At 43.4% G+C, this 17500-nt stretch overlaps 1 protein-coding gene and 1 long non-coding RNA gene across 7 annotated transcripts in view; both read right to left on the bottom strand.

The window, feature by feature from the left end:
• Window positions 1–2859: 2859 nt before the first annotated feature.
• On the bottom strand, window positions 2860–3306 carry LOC127349782 (uncharacterized). The gene is made up of 2 exons (XR_007880388.1): window positions 3132–3306; window positions 2860–3076 (listed from the first exon to the last, which is right to left on the bottom strand). It is a non-coding gene; the product is annotated as an uncharacterized LOC127349782 (long non-coding RNA).
• Window positions 3307–12637: 9331 nt separating this feature from the next.
• Window positions 12638–17500, bottom strand: part of nfia (nuclear factor I/A) — a 181461-nt gene continuing 176598 nt past the window's right edge. For all 6 annotated transcript variants that reach the window (XM_051375613.1, XM_051375609.1, XM_051375612.1 and 3 more), the window contains one exon: window positions 12638–17467. In XM_051375613.1, coding sequence (XP_051231573.1) covers window positions 17453–17467 — 15 coding nt within the window. In that variant the 3' untranslated portion in view covers window positions 12638–17452. The remainder of the gene's footprint in view (window positions 17468–17500) is intronic.

Consider the following 17500-nt stretch of genomic DNA (forward strand, 5'->3'; position numbering starts at 1 on the left):
GTTACCGTGGCTCGATGTGAATGGATGAGGCGACCAGCAGGACGCCGCAGCCAGGGACACAAACAGGCAAAACTTTATTTCATTACAGCCGGATGGAAAAGCTAAAGTTCTTTAAACTGTTACGTCCACTAGGGGGCAGCAGACTCTCAGTCACAGAGCGTCGTATCGTTTTAAGATGGCGGGCGTTGTGACTTGTGACGAGCAACTAAAGCTTCAAACATTATTATTTCTTTCTCAAACAGGCAGTTAAAGTCGACAGTATCCAACTCTTAACATCACGTTAGCTTTATACACATGTGGATGTTTTCTGTTTGTCTCTTTTAGAATTTAGAAATCTATAACAGCTTTTTACAATTTGACATTTGAGCACATACCCAGTTTTTTTTTTTTAAACACAGGTCAACCTGCTGAAACCTGACTCCTTTCTCATTGCCGGTCGACGAGTTTGAGTCATGTTGGACACCACGGACGAGCTGGTGGTTAGCAAACAGTAAGAAAGCAGCAGGAGGCCAGCGACATTGATCTGCTGGTTATTCATAGCTGGAAAGCGACTGCTGCGGTCATCTGACAGAGCTGACTGCTGATTGGAGCAACAGGTCGAGCAGCTACAGTGTGCAGCTGATCTAACCAACATTTTCTCAAGTTAGAATTGAAAACGCACAGAAAGATACTGACAGAAGATTCACAGAAATGAGCTGATAGCATTAAGTGGCTGAAATAAGAACGCAGCAGAAACCAGAGACACAAACACTGAACCAGCTGCTGACTGGCTGCTGGACGTCGGTCTGAGCTCAGATATGTTTTTCCTGACTGTGTGTTTTTCCTCTGACCTCCCTCCTCTGTAATTTCCACGGCTCGCGGCACCGCCTGCAGCCATGTGTCCGTCAGGCGTGTCGTCACCTGGGGCCGATCGTTTCCCAGCAGCGCCCTCATTAACCCTGTACCCGCCGCCCACATTGTCCCTGATCCTCAGCGGCTGCTGGAGCTTCAGACCGTCCCCGCACAGCAACCAGGTGCTGCCTGACCTCGCCTCTCTTCCGTGGGCCGTTACAGCTGCAGGGACCTTCAGAGAAAACCTTCCAGACACAATCACACCCTCTACCCCACCACCCGATCCCGGTTTCCTGGACTTTAAAGCATCGTTCTTTTCCACCTTCCATGGGTCAGAATGTGTGTAACACTGATTTTGGTGAAACTGGATCAGATTTTATGGAGAAAATGTTTTCTGTTTCTTGATGGACAGTAAAGTAACCTGGCGGAGCTGTTGGACTAGTCAGTGATATCAGCTGCTTGCTGTGTCTTGTTTGTGTTCTTCAGATACAGAAACTGGTGTCTTGATCTTTCACAGAGGACGGCAGCTGAATGGACGGATACAAACGGACATTTATTGATTTAAATCTGTAATCTGTAACATTTCTTCATTAGACGAGCTCAGTTCTATATGGAGCTGATTCAATCAATAATCAATAATCAGAAGCCGTCATACATTGACTGTTTACCATCCACTGTTTAGATCTTGGTGCTTTTTAACTCTAGATTGGAACCGGATGAAGGATTTTAGTCATCAGACGTCTGGATCTTAAGTTATCAGAGAAACAAGCTGAATAAATAATAAACAGGTTGACTGTTTATTCGACTGAATCCAGAAAAATATGATTGAAATATAAAATAAATAACATAGATTAGCATAGCATGTGGATAGCTAAGTCCAGGAAAGGAGAAAGTTGACTGCAGTTTCTATAAAATGTTGTTTATATAATGAGGCATTATCAACTTTAAATTAAACTGATTTTCAAACATTTCTAAATCAGAAATCTGAACATCGGATAAAGCCAGCTTCAACATTAGAGTCAAAGGTTTTTACAGAGTCTCTTTCATTACTCCATAAATCAGAATATCTCGGGGCAGAACTGACCTGTTGTTCATCCTGTTCAACTACAACAGGTTTGAGTTGTTGCTGATTTTTCTGAGTCTCCATTTAAATCTGAAGCTGATTATAACGAGCGACCTCCGTGTTGCAGATGGTTTCCATCCAGCAGTAAACAGTGAATCTGATCAATGACACTGAAGCTCTGATGATCAGAGACACACTGAAGGAGAAACCAGCCTCGATAAAAGACAACAAAGAGCCAAGATGGATTCCTTCTACCTGATCGATGAGGTTCACCTGCGTCCGTTCCAGCTCGAGAGGCTCCAAACTTCTGCTGATCTGATCCACAGTCTCTCTTTTTACCTTTAACTGCAGTGTAAAACTTCACTCCCACATTTCACTGCTCTTTTTTAAACTCTCCTCTTCCTCACTTTCTACATCCTCAACCAGGAAGTCAGTTCAGGTGTGTCTGGAGGCGGAGCTAAAACTTATTTATTTGGCTTTATGGAGGGTGGCAACCCACGTTAAGGTGCTTTACTGCCACCTATTATTATCCAATAATGAAAGCAGAACCTCTAATTTGGTGAAATATACAAATTCTGAGGTCTTTTCCAGTTTAATAGCATAAAATAATAATATCATATTGCTCCATATCCAAAATCCTCCAGCCTGTCAGGCAAACAGCTATATTGTGTTTTATATATAATATGTATTATGGGTCATTATATATTAAAAAGAATAAAGAAATAGGGGTTGATGAGTGTCCTCACATATTCAGTTACCTTATTGAATCCCTTCTTCCTGACATCAGTCACTGATTCTGTCGTTCAGACTCTTTTATAGGCCGGGTTTTATCTCCACTTCCTGTTACTGTCTGCTGTTTCCAAGGTTCATTATTAGAAGGTCGGTCAGCTCAGTTTATGGGAATTATTAAGGTTCAAATCCCCTCTGCTCCACACTGTCACACCAAACTCCATTCAAAAAACGGCTGTTTTAAGGAAGTAAAACCTTTATTTCCACCATCAGTGAGACTCTGATTCTCTTCAATCTACAGACACAATCTGCTCACATTGACTCAGTAACATCATTAACTAACCTGTGAGGAAGAGTTGGACACAGACACACTCACTGACTGTCTGTCATTAACTAACCTGTGAGGAAGAGTTGGACACAGACACACTCACTGACTGTCTGTCATTAACTAACCTGTGAGGAAGAGTTGGACACACACACACTCACTGACTGTCTGTCATTAACTAACCTGTGAGGAAGAGTTGGACACAGACACACTCACTGACTGTCTGTCATTAACTAACCTGTGAGGAAGAGTTGGACACAGACACACTCACTGACTGTCTGTCATTAACTAACCTGTGAGGAAGAGTTGGACACAGACACACTCACTGACTGTCTGTCATTAACTAACCTGTGAGGAAGAGTTGGCCTAAAGAGTGAGGGAGCTAGCAGACTAGTTAAACTTCTTCCTCCCTCACAAATGCAGTTTTAAAAGCTGTTGGGACTACTTTACTTTACATCATGACATTTATATTTACAGACACACACACATACTGGAGAGCTAGCCTCTCTGAGCCGCTCAGCTATGACAGTATTTAGAGTTTTATTATGATGAATATTATCGTTATTATCACTCTCTGACTGCAGGGCGACGGTTCGGTCTTCTCTCAAGTTCAAGCTCCCAGTCTGACCTGCTGACCTTTAACTGGTTTGCTGTGGGGGCATATCAGGTCACTGTGTGTGTGTGTGTGTGTGTGTGTGTGTGTGTGTGTGTGTGTGTGTGGGGTGTGTGTGTGAGGGTGTGTGTGTGTGTGAGTGTGTGTATGTGATTGTGTGTGTGTGTGTGTGAGGATGTGTGTGTGTTGTGGAAAGAAGATGCCTGCTGTTGGCGGCTGGCTGAATTATTCACGCTCCTCTGCGGTCGTCTCCCTCTCTGAAACCTGAGAGGAGAGGGTGAGGCGGCTCCCACCCTCCACCCAGCACCCCGGGGAGAATCTGAGCTCAGCCGACAACAACACAACACACACCGGGGTGAGGAGAGGAGGAGGAGGAGGAAGACAGAGAGGTGTAGAAACTCACCAGGAGAAAGAAGATTTCTGCAGTTTTGGTTATTTGAACATTTTAGATTGAATCACAGATTATTTTTTACAGTCATGTGATAGTGGGAGAGCCTCGAGGGTCAGTGTGCGCTTCTCGGTCAACAAATTTTCATTTTGAAATGAGAAAAATCTACCGTTAATAAATTGGGCAACAAAAATGGAAAACGAGTATTACTGCAGTTGGACCTTTCTGAAAGCCGGCAGAATAAAAGTACATTAACTTCCAGGTTGCAACATAGAAATCTACACAGAATGGAGAACTTACAACCACGTAAACAGAGAAACGGTTTGATTTTTTGTTTAAATATAAAAGGGAAAAAAAAGACCCATTATCTGATTTTATTTGTATTATAGCAGAGTTCACCTGTATTTATAGCTCATTGTTTTTACAGTGTAAACATCTTCAGTTAGACAAAAACAGATTGTTTCCCGATTTTGGTTTTCTTATTTCACAATGAAAATCTGTTGGCCGTAAAGTAGACAGACCCTCGAGGGATGTTCAAGGAACCCTGTTTGCTCAGGGAGGGGGGGGTCCTGGAGGAACCTTTTATTTAACTGGTGTGACTGTGCATTCACTTGCAGTAGGAAATCCCAGCTCTCAAATCACCAAACCAAATTATTGTAATACACTCTATGAGAAGGTACGTACACAGAAACATACTTCTGTGTTAATGTCTTTTAAGCGCGACCATCAACAGTCCACCAGAGATTGGTTTCTCTCTGTGAAATCCCACAAATCATTGAGAGTGAAACAGACACACACACACACACACACACACACACACACACACAAGTTGTTGTGTACTAAAATGACACTGCTGCCCAAACATTATATTAGAGGGACACCCCTCTACTCTCTCCACTGTCTCTTTCCTCCACTCACTCCACATATTCACCAGTCCAACCCTTCAGAAACTGGTCAGGGCCAAGGGCGTGGTCCAGATGTGCTTGGTGCTCTAATTCACCTGGTGGTGCCAATAGTGGGCGTGGCCTAGAACGAGGTCACATGATCAAATTCTCTCCAATCTGTTTTGTACATACATGAATGTCCAACTTAGTTGACCAGTACGAGCCAGACATTGACCCTGTCCTCCTAATACAAATGTCCACGTAGTGTTGGTGTGTATTCATATCAAATGTCCACTTGAAAAAACCAAAACACGCACACTGTTGGCGTGCATGAGGACTGCTGACATCAGCAGATCTGACCGCTGTGGATCTGGATCAGAGTGTTTCTGTCAGATCAAACACAGATTGAACAGTCTGATACAGAGGTCTCACTCCAGACAGGTATCAGGATGCAGCATCGCTCCAAACTTACTTTGAACAGACGTCACACAACAACTCATTTCCCAGAATTCTGCAGTATCTGAGTGTAACTTTATTGACTTTTAATATGATGATGCCTGTTTAACTGCTCATTATTTATTTTATCCCACATTCTAGTTAATTATAGAAACAACTCCAGATAATGTCAAACAGAAGTGGTGCTCCAGTGGACCCTTCTTGTCCTGGGAAAACCACGAATTTCCAGATGTGTTGAATATTTGTGATAAACTGAAGGATGTTCCTTTATACGTGGAGACTTTTTAAACTAAAAACAGTTTAAAACCCTCTCAGATCAGCTGGAAAAATCGTCACAAAGCTGAAACACAAAAACAGGTAACACAAAAAACTTGACCCGTGCAGGACTGTGAGCCTGTTTAGAGCTGGTACAAGTGGACAGCTTTAGGTAAACGTCAGTTTCCACCTGGTATTAGAATGAGTCCCCACTATAATTTAATAGGGCTGCATTAACTGAACTTTATGAGCAGGACTCACACTTTCACACACTCTGTGTGGAAATTTGAAGTTTTCACATCACAGATGACGAAGAAAGACATTAATGCCAGAAAAAGTAGAAGTGTGTCTCCTGCTCCCACCAACAGTCGCTCACAGTGGACGGCAGTAGAGGAAGTTGGACCGCCGTCTAGCCGACACGCTGGAAATAACAAAGTCAGTATTAATGTGGAACGTTTGACAAATTTACAAGAAGGTCCAAATAATGAACAATCTGTCGTAGATAAGTTTCTCCTCACTCAATAACTCTAAAATTGTGTGTTTTTTAAATGGAGTCTGGGTGATATTGTGGTTACAGTGAAACAGACAGTTCACAAACATCTGCTGCTGATGTCTGCAAAGATATGTTGTGAAATATGTCTCAACGGTTGTTTACGCGGTATCTAGAGACGGAAACTTGTGATCAGATGACCCAAGATTCATTCTAGTACCAGCTATAAACAAGCTGATAAGAACAAAAAAATCTGATCACATAATTGTGGTCGGTTCTGAGCTCTGCAGGTCATGAGCTCTGGACCCGTAAAGGACTCTGATATGTGGTTCTCACAGGACAGCCACGCTACAAACGTGAAGCTTTAAGTACATTAAAATATGGTTTGGAATGCAGTATTGTATGTATTGTATTAGTCCTTCAATGAACAGAAGCCTCTGAATAGTAAATAACATTAAATTGTGGACATATGCACTGACAGACACACGAGAGAAAAACACCCAGAGAGACGGTCGATAGAGCATTAGCGTCTTTATTTTTTGTCGTTGTTGCATAGGAAATGCACATCTTGCTTCCAGTAAATTGAGTCTGCGTGGACATGGAGTCACTAATGGGGCCGGGAGGGGGGAGGGGATGGGCCTACACTTCACCAGTTGAACAGAAAAACAACAGTCGGAGAGGAAAGAACAGAAAGAACGGAACAACAGAGTGACAACAGAAGAACTGACAGCAGTAAGTCGGAGAGGACAACGGGGAAGTCAGTGCAAACTCACAGCTTCAGAACACAGAGGATGGGACAACAATGGCACCGGACACAACTAATGGACACTAGTTAACATTGAACAAAAGTGTAACACCAGATCGTGGGCCGGTGCAACGGCGGCGGCGGCGGCGGCAGAAAACACCGCCCTGTTCCATAAAAGAGTTGTAGAGGCACAAGGTTTAAGTCAGTTCTGGGTGAGGATGGAGGTGACGGTCGGAGATGGCGATGGAGGAACAGGATGTGGCGATTTAGGGCAGTGAGAAGGGGATAATGGGAAGGACGGCGTGATGATGTGAATGTGTGACTCAGACTGCGGCGGGCGGGAGGCGGTCTGCCCAGCGACGCTCGGGGTGAAGATAAAGCTCTCCGTCCTCGAGATTGTCTTTTGTTAGCTACAGTTAGCATCGCCTCCAGACGGCAGCGTGAAAGGCAACGAGAAACGCTCATCGAGCTGATTGATCATCTGTATTGGTGATCGAGTGGCGATCGGCTCGAATATCGGAACAGGCTGGAAAACATGAATGTGGGCAGTTTCGGGCCGTTGGTATCCCTGGTTTGTTTGTTTCAGCTGATAATTTGAACACAGTGAAGAAAATTTCTACGTCTGGATGCAAATATTCCTGTGCTGCTTCACCTTTTAAAGGACCCTGCCAAAGTTTTTGCGTTTTAGTCCGTCTTCTGCACATTATGTACACTGTTTTATGTCTTTAAATACTGATTTCCTCCCGGCAGCCATTTATTTCCACTGATTTCCTTCTGATTAGGAACTTATTAAAGAGTTGAAACTTGGTCCCATCAACACTGTAGCATTTCAGTGCTAATATTTTTTGTTACTGGTTGACAATATTGGGCTGTATGAGTTTTAATTTGGGCTCTAAAGGACTTTTGAAAAACGACCCCTTATTTGAAGGGGTGTGAAGAAACTATGGTACTGTATCTCTATCTCCCCCTAGTGGCAGACTGCAGTATAGGTCATAAAGCCTGCTATTAGCTGATGGGACAAACAAAAAAATCATTAAAAAAGTAATTTTAGGTCGTTAATCGAGCTGATGTTGGTTTATTTTTATCATCAGTTTGGTTTTAATTAGTTATTTGAAGTTATAAAAAGGGGGTTTCACATCATTGACAGCTGTTGGCCAGGCTTATGGTCGGGACCTTGATACTACGATATATATATGTGTTTGTATATATATATATACACACACACATATGTAGATATATATTTCAGAACTAGTGCTGAAAACTGCTCTACCAGAGGAAACCAAACACTCCAGATCTTTAGAAGTAATGTAAAAGCAGAAAAACTTGCAAAATCAGTGGCATTGTCCTTTAACTAAACAGTCTGGTCATCAACAAAGTTTGTCAACCCAAAGTTTTTCGGGCCTAAAAGAGATGCACAAGTCGAAGAAACTGTTTAGTTTCAAAGCTGCATCGACAGGCTGCGAGTCGAAAACAGAGAGGAGCCACTGGAGGTGAGCTAGACAAGCCAATCGACCCCAGCTGGCCTGGGACTGGGAGACAAACGGGGGAGGGAGGGAGGGAGGGAAGGAGGGAGGGAGGGGAGTCTCCCAGGTGCTGGCTACCTCTTTCTCTTTCTAGACCTTTCTCATCCTGGAGGAGCGGCGGCTCGTTTGAAGCCTTGCCGAGGGAGGCGCAGCGAAAGAGGGGGGATATTCGGTCCCAGATAGTGCTGAGCGCTGCAGAAAAAGGCCATCGATTCGGTCTCCTGCAGGAAACTGCCCGGGGGAGGAAAAGGAGGAGGAGGAGGAGGATTCACCCAGAGCCACGCAGAGATTTCTCAGCCTTCTGGTCAATGGAGGGGAGAGGGGAGGGGAGAGGGGAGGGAGGGGAGGCCAGCCGGGTGTTTGCTGATGTTAAAAGTTAGCTGGAGATTGTCGGATTAAAACCCCGCGAGGCTGCGGCGGTCCGCTGGCGGCCCGGGGCAGTCATCATGGTGGCACACCCATCAGATCAATGACAATAAACTGACACTCTGCGGAGGTGGTTTCATGTCGGGATGAAAAACAGTCCCATGTGTGATGAAGATGAAGATAGAGGAGCAGAAAAAGGTTTGAGGCATACAGGGAAGAAACAGAAGAACCAAAAACAGTAACATAACAATCTGGTTTTTGTAATTTTTTTTCTCATTTGTTGTCATCGTAACAGTTTACTAGGCGATTATGGAAGAGCATGCAGTTATATCTTATGATTATTGTACATTAGCTATAATCAGAGGGGCCTGACAGACAGCAAAGGCTACTGGTGGTCAGAAATTTCAACAATTACAAACAATTATTGTATTCAGTATTCAGAAGAGCATTTATAATACAGGTTTTCACAGGCACTACATTTGATCTTTTTCAATATATCGTGTAATATGCTGGTTTGTTTTTATTTTTCATTTCTTTTATCAGATTTTTAACTCGTTCGGTCCGTAGAAGCTGGGATCTGGAAGGATTGATCGTAAAAGAAGGCAGAGGCTGAAATTTTCACACAAGTCCACGTGGATGTTTTTAAGTCAGTGCATAGTTCTCATGCAGATTAGACTGCTATGCTTTGATACGCCGTCAGGAAGCATGATAGTAAGGTTCAAATCGTCACATTTTCCAGCTTACCTCCCCTTCACTGGCTTGATTTAACGCTTAGCACCATGTAATGGTTTTGCAACAGGATAAATAAATATCTTTGCAAAGGAGCAGTGACACTGTAATTCATTACAGTTGAGCGCTGGAGAGCAGCTTCAGTGTTACCTGCCTCCTCGTCCAATGACTTTCCTTCATCTCTCTAAAGTGATGCCATTTATACTCATTTCTCCCCCCCCCCACCCGGCTCGTGCTCCGGCGCCGTGAAGGATGTCTTCCTTCTGCTCCATTCTTGCGCTGAAGACGACAAGAACAGGGGAAATGGTGGCGCTCTCTTTCACTTTAGAGTGAGTAAAAGCTCAGAGTTCCCAGGACCTTTCCAGGACATTTTCCAGGAGACAATACAGGACAGCACTCGCTCGCAAGCGGCGGGCGTCGTTTAAGGGACACTCCGCTGTTAGCTTGCTTTCGTGGCATGCGGTTTTTCCTGCTTTCCAAATTGACTACAGTTTTTCCTCTACCATTAATTTGGCCACAAACTATTCAAATTTTCCAGGACAACACAGACTATTTCCAGGATATTTGGTCATTTTAATCAATTTCCAGGTGTTTCCACGACTGGAAAACTCTAAATTTTTTCCAGGTTTTCAAGGAACCCTGAAGCTGCTGGAGGTGGATTTCAGGTGTCACTGAAGCTCTCCCCGGTCCTTCTATGATTGCTCTACGAGTCCTGAACGTTCAGCGTCGCTATAATTCACATACTCAGGTCTCTAAAAGTGATTGAAAGTACTCGGGTGGATTAAAAAATACCCTGGTCTAAAAGCCTGAAGAATTCTGCCCCTCTTCACATCGAGCCGTTCAAATTCGATTACAATCCCGACCCCCTCCGAACGGCAGACTCGCACAGCGGTCCGGTCTGATGGATTTCTCTGCCCAGGGAGAATTTGGACAAACGTGAAGACAACAAAGGCGTCAGCAATAAAAAGCCCGGCCTTCATTCAACCCTGTTTCCTTGATGGAGCGGCAGAATTCCTCAAAGGCAAAATCCCCAAAAAATCAACTCATGGTGGGAGGGAGGGGGTGAAGCAGGAGGAGAGAGAAGGGGGGAGGCGAATGCATCTTTCTGGAGTTTTTAAGACAGTCTTGGACTCCAGCGTTCGCTCACACTGCTGGTCGGACAAGCTTTGGATTCGGGGCGAACGGAGGAGGAAGCTGCAGGATTCGTCGGCCGCTCAGAAGCTCAGTTTGTCAGATTAGTTTTTGGTTGTCAATTGAGTCAGAAAATGTCCCTGCTGGTGTGTGTTAGCACGTTGGTTCAGCTGGTCAAACGCAGCGTCGGGCCTTATCGCTCTCTCAGCCTCGCCTTTGATTTGTGTGTTTCGTGGAGGAGGAGAACGTGATGTAGTGAGCCTCACATTATTCAGCCTCCACCACCACCACCACCACCCAGTAAACTGACACTCACACTTTTCCCTTCAAGAACTCCAGTTCCAGTGGGATTTGAGTTGCTGCTCATTTACTGTTTATACCTGCACCTAAAACTCAACCTAAAAAACCACAACCCAACCAAAAAAATACAATAAATCTTCAGCTTTAACCTCTAAAACGGGCAATCATATGAACACATAGTTAAAAGCAAGTCTATCTGTGGTACTAGACGTCTGATTTGCCACTTAAAAGTCCCTTTCTTTATAAAAGGCCTTTGACTGTTTGTCACTCAAACCCAACATGTTTTTATGGCTTTTATCAAACGGCAACATGTTGGATTCAGAGCATATTTGATACACACTGCCCACGCAATGCGGTACCGTTTTCCTATCTTTAGATTTGACGCTACAATCTAAAACTAGGTTCTGTTCTCACGAGTAACGTACACATGGGCATCTTCTAGTTCTGTGAACAAGCCTGACTGTGAGTACAATGTGAGAAATGTGTTGATTAATCAATAAGTTGTTCTACAGAAAATACATTAGTAAACTATTTGATCATTAAAAGGTCCAGTGTGTAGGATTTAGTGGCATCTAGTGGTGAAGCTGCAGATTGCAACCAACTTAAAGTGCAACCTTTACGATCAAAATCTGGAGCCGCAAAAACACTGCAAAACCTGATGAGTTAGTTCGACTCAAACTATTTTAAGCATTAAAAAATGTTTGATTTGAATAACTTGTTTATTGTTAAGATAAATTAAGTTAACTGTACTCAAAACTAGTGACTATATTAGAACTTATTTAAAATGTGTGAAGAGAATTGATCTGAATAAAGTCACTTTAACGCATCTTCTTTATACAAATGTTACGACTTCAATTTACTTCCACTAAAGCAAATTATTACATTATTGATATTGAATATCAAAATGGTAGCCAAATAATTTTGGGGTTCATCACAATGAAACAAACTGGAATTAAATCCCCAATACTTAAAATACTGCACTAATTTAAGTTCACTCAAAACAACTGAGTTACTTCAACATGTTTAAATTGTGAGAATGAGGATTATGTTAATTTACTTCTTATATTAAAATATGCTGAGCCAGAGTCAAAGCCACAGTCCCCAAAAGCGCTTCCCTATCTGGATTTTAAGGTGATTTTACACTAATAAATTCCTAATCGAGATCCTCCTCACTGTTACACACTGGACCTTTAACGCATGTTATGACCAAAAAGTCACCAATTCCAGAGTCACAAATGTGAATATTTACTGTCTTCTATGATAGTGAACTGAACTTCTTTGGGTTTTGGACTCTTGGTTGGACAAAAACTGAATATTTTTACATGTCACCATGGGATCTGGTTAGCTTGTGACGGACATTTTAGCTAATTTCTTACCAAAATCACCAAATTATTGAGAAATTGTTGGTTGAACGCTGTCAAAATACTTTTTGGAGGTCAAAGCACAAGTCCTGATGACAGACAGGGTGTTTAATTGAATCAATTCTCCCTAATTCACAGGTGGGACATCGACAATCTTAACGTTGACGTTGAATATTTACGGAGGTAATCAGGAATGTAAGAAATGAGCAGCGACTCTGATCGCACTGGAAGTGTCCGTCGTTTCTTTGTTTGACTTTGTTCCTCAATAATCTGCTGCATGAATGTGATGCCGTGATGAGCAGCAGTGGATGTGTGGATGGACGGAGATCAGAGTGGACCTCCAGGCTCAGGGAGGTGGAGGAGGAGGAGGAAGAGGAGGAGGAGGAGGAGGAGGAGGATGTGATCTTGTGGGCCAGTGAAGAAAGAAACAGATGGAAAAGAAAAAGAATCATGTTGCATAATCAAGCTGTTTATTTTCCTGCATGGAATGGTGAACACAAAAAAAGATGCCTAGATGCATTTATAGTAGGGGCATCCTTTGGCTGGCTATGTCATTGTCTCCTGCCTAAAACTAAATTTTTAAAATGCATAAAAAAACGCTTGCTTTTCTTACCAATTTTCCTCAGAATTACCTAGATTTAGCTTCATCAACACTGATGCAACAAATAACCTTCAAAACATACAGCATACTGTAACATCCATTTACAATGGTCTTATCACCACAGCGCCCTATACTTTTTAAGTACAGGAATATGCTATACCATCAACAGAGGAAATGTCCTTAAATACATACAAAAAAGGAAAGCAAATAAAGAAACAAAATAAAGAAAATAAGGAAACAGGAAAGTTTTCAACTTAAATCCAGTTCCCAGAAAAACAAACCAAACCAGTTCTAGTAATGTGGCCTCGATACAAACAATCAGAAAATTCACAACACTAGTTTTTCCTCATTTAATCAATGTTACAAAAGTCCTGCATTATAAAATAGGGCAGCTTTAAAATCAGTGTAATTAATAAAACTATACAACATACAAACATGTCTCCCAGTCGGGGCCCGACCGGGGCCCCTGCTGCCGTCCGTTAAGAGCTAACTCTTCTCTGCGTCTCTTCGCTGCTGTACCAGAACTAAATTACACACACAACACAAGAACAAAAAAACACACTGCCCAAAACTATTGCTTTTATAGTCTTTTTCATTTTTTCTTTCTTTAAAAAGGGTGCAATTTTGTCGTTTATCTTACACACACACAGCCAAAAGTCGCTGATTAGATGCTAGGCTGTTTCACAAGGTTTTGTGACACTTAAAAAAATGTCCGTGCAATTATTTTTTTTTATTCCCTTCGCTCTTTTTAAGCCCTGGAAGCTTTTTTTTTTAATGTAATACTTTTTCACTATTGTCATTTATTTCATATTTAGTGCAGATAATTAAGGAAGTAATGCCCAACTCATGGCTAAAGGGGTAGGCAAGAACAGAGACAAAAACAAACACACTAAGAGGAAACACACAACCCGCACAAGTGGAACTACTAAACCATCACAGCCGACGGCGGCGCGTCGCTGTCCGTTAAATTAATCAGACGGACTGAACACACAACGGGTAAACAATTTATTTACTAAATCCTCTGCCGAGCAGGGCGGGGCGCGGTTAAAATGTTGGACGTCATCAAAAATGTCTTCGATTAACTGTTTTCTGCGCGATGGAGAAGAAGTTGGACTTGTTTAAGGCTTGTTTGTGACCAAAGGAATAAAAAAAAAACTTTAGGAAAGAGAGACCCGAATGTAGTATTGCGGCCGTCTGGTAGATTATCAAAACAGGAAGGAAGGAAGGAAGGAAGGAAGGAAGGAAGGAAGTAGGATTCCCCCGAGCGACGGCGGCTCAGCTTAGCTGGAGCATCGCCGCGGGGCTGGCTTCACCATTTTTAGGGACCGACCACAGAGCACGATGCCAGTCGCGTGCACGCCAACTTTGGTTGAAAGTAAAGAAAAGGAAAATAAAACAATGTAAGACAAAGTAAGTCTAAGTGAGTGCAAGCAGGTATTGCATATTTTTATGTCCTCATCGTTCATTTCTGGGAACAAAAGTAGAACAAACTGAAAAATGAAATCAGGAAGACGAAAAGTTTTTGCTGTTTGGAGATTGCAGCGACAGGATGAAGGGGGCGGGTGGGGGGTAAACATGGTACACTGAAGCTTAATGAGCAGTTATAAACCATCTCCATCCATTAACTCCATCGGCTCGAGCAAGATCTGGACATCACCAAATTTAGTGAAATGAGTGCAAAGTCCTCAACAGGACAAATGTTTTAAATATTCCTAAATATTCTCACAGATAAAAACTACAAAGAAATCATCAAAATTCTTTAGAAGTTAAGGAGCCAAACCTTTATAGCTGCTCAACTGAACTGTTGGGGAATAAAATGAACTATTTACTATTGTAAACCTAAGCGGCTTCCCGAGGGACAAGGAAATAAAATGAAGCTGCTAAACTCAAAGTTAGCTAATCTGACTCAATGTGTTCACTCAGGTTTATCTGCTGAACTCTACCACCTGGGAATAACATACATTGTTAGTTAACCTTAGTGTAAAATGAACGGTTAGCAAATCTAAATCAAAGTGTTTTAATGACTAAACTGTTCGGAAATAAAGTGAACTTTTCACTAAGCTGCAAAACTTAATTTAGCTAACCCGACTCAAAGTGTCCCTCAACTAAAGAGCTAAATCAAATCAACTGTTGGGGACTCGGTGCTCATCTCTGGGTTTCAGCGTGTTGCCGTCCGTTAGCGGAGCTCTGGAGATGATTGTAGCTGGTATAGATTCACCTGTGAGGTCTCTGCTGAGCGCTGCAGGTGGGGGGGGGGGCAGAGAGCAGTGCAGAGCAGGCCTGAGACCTCTTAAATCTGAGATATTACCAGTGAGTAACTGTGGAAGCTCTTCAGCTCAGACTGTCATTACCTCCAGTTTACCTACAAAACCTCAGTGGAGGAAAAATAAGAAAATAAAGGTTGTTGGTTTTTTTTTTAAAAAAAGGAAGAAACAATAAAACTCTCCACGTTGGATCTGGACCGTAGCTCAAGGCACATTGATGAGGAACATCAGTTTTTCGTGCAATTTGATGAAAAGAGGAAGTGAAAAGCAGAATTGATCTGTGTGTCGTGGGACGAGAGGAGGGAGGAGGAAATAAAAAGAAGATGCCGAGAAGCGAAGAGAGCTGGTTGTTTGTGAAGGAGCGATAGAAAAAGGCCTCGACGGGGCCAAACTAATGACGGCTGCTGGCAAGTGCCTGATGTTGGGTTTACAATATAGTGTCTTTATCTCACTAACTACATCATCTATGGAAAAATTTGTCACTAACACTAGAACATGCAGATTTTTTTTTTTTGTTCTTTTTTTTTTAACGTTTTCACTTAAATTCACTTTTGATCGACGCTGGATGGTCGTAAGAGTGTGTGTGTGTGTGTGTGTGTGTGTGTATATATTTATATATATATAGTATAGGAAAGGAAAAACAAAAACTGAAGTTGAATAAAATGGTAAGTTGCATGTGAAGCGCTCGGCTGTCTATTTGTGGACGAAAGCTTCCAGAGAGTTACCCTCTGCTCTGCCTCTTCATCGCTAAACCACACCCCCCTGATTACACTCGCGGCCCATTGGCCAACTGCAGGAATAAGTGCTTTTGATTGGACGCCGGGGTGGGACCTCTAGGAGACCCCCCTCCCTGGGCGGCCGATCGTCGGGGCGACCCGTTCGCCGGGCGGCACCCGTTAAAAGATTATCTCGCCAACAGAAACCGGAGAAAAAACAACTCGTTATATTTTCTCCTGATTTCGCCTCGTGAGAAATTCTAATAGCTTTTTTGTGTTTTAAGTAAAACGATGTGCTCATTAAAATAAGTTAATCGCTTTTTTTTCTCTTTTAAGCAAACAAAAAAAATTGATTGTTTTTTAAAAATGATATTTCTTAAAGGGATTCTTGTTCTACCATGCTAACAGCTTTACAAGATGAACAAACAAACAAATAATAAACAATAAATGTGAATACAGCTCCCCTTATTTCTCACAAGGCTATGGTTTCTACTTCGATGCTGTGTCGTCGTCTTTTTGTACCCCAGTATTTTAGAGTCCCAGAGGTGTGAGCGGACTAGGAAGAAAAATATATTTTATATATACTTTCCAACAACTGATTTCAACGAGCTATCTTACAAAGATATTTAACTATCCAAACAGCTATAGCCAACAAAATTGCACTTTCCTCGTGATCAATATTCCACTGGTGGAGTTTTCTCCTGTCTGCCTCGCTGCGTTTTGTTCGGACACCAGAGCTTTCTGCCCCCCCACCCTCAGCTTCGCCCGCACTGGTGGATGGATAGAGGAGGAAGAGGAGGAAGAGGAGGGGGACCAGCTGAAAATGACGGCTTAAGAGAAAAAAAAAATCAATGAGCCATGAAGCCAGAAGCCTCCCAGATAAACCACCAGCGTCTGGTCGCAACACATCAACACACCTGTGTGACCCCCCCCCCCCCCCCGACTCCCCACCGTCACCCCCTCACCCCTCCACGAGTAGTTCAGGTAATTACTGCTTTCCATTAAGCACTGGTCCATGTCCTTGGAAAGAGGCTCCCCCCCGCCCCCTCCCTGACGTGCCACCAACCAGGGGGCGGGGTCAGGATGGGGGTGGAGTCTCAAGAGGTGGGGTGAGGGCGAGGGGGAGATATTAGCTGCTGTAACACCCCCCCTCTCCCCCTAAAAACGGTGCATCCCATCCTGTCCCACCAACCAAACCAACCCCACCAGGATGGGGGGGTCGGATAGTGCACTGGATGCCGCAGAGGATGATGGGAGAGTAGTTTCTCCGGAGGGGGAAGCTCTGTGATTCAGTCTTGCGGCGTTCCCAGAAATCAAAGGCGCTCAATCACCCCCCCCGACTGATCAGCCTGGTCTGGTTTTGAAGGGGGGGGAGGGGGGCGGGGTCTGGCACTATATATGGACATCGACATATGAGCCATATGTCTACAGGGGAAGTCTACAGTTTACAGAGCGGGCGTTTAACACCGGGGGCGGGGCGATCCGCTGTAGCCATGCTGATGCTGCTGAGTCTGTGTATGGCGCTGGTGGGGGTGGAGTCAGGCGCAGAAAGTGGGAGGAGGGTCGGGGGGGCAAGACAGGACTCTCTGTCGCAGCTGGCATCAAAAGGTCAAAAGTCGAGGAGGAGGCTGCAGCGATCTGTCGTACAGGTGGGTGGAGGGGGGGAGGGGCCTCTGGAGTCCTTATCCCAGGTACCACTGCGGAGAGAGACAGAAACATTCACCGTATGT

The sequence above is a fragment of the Dicentrarchus labrax genome, unplaced genomic scaffold (assembly GCF_905237075.1).
Source record: "Dicentrarchus labrax unplaced genomic scaffold, dlabrax2021, whole genome shotgun sequence".
Lineage (NCBI taxonomy): Eukaryota > Metazoa > Chordata > Actinopteri > Moronidae > Dicentrarchus > Dicentrarchus labrax.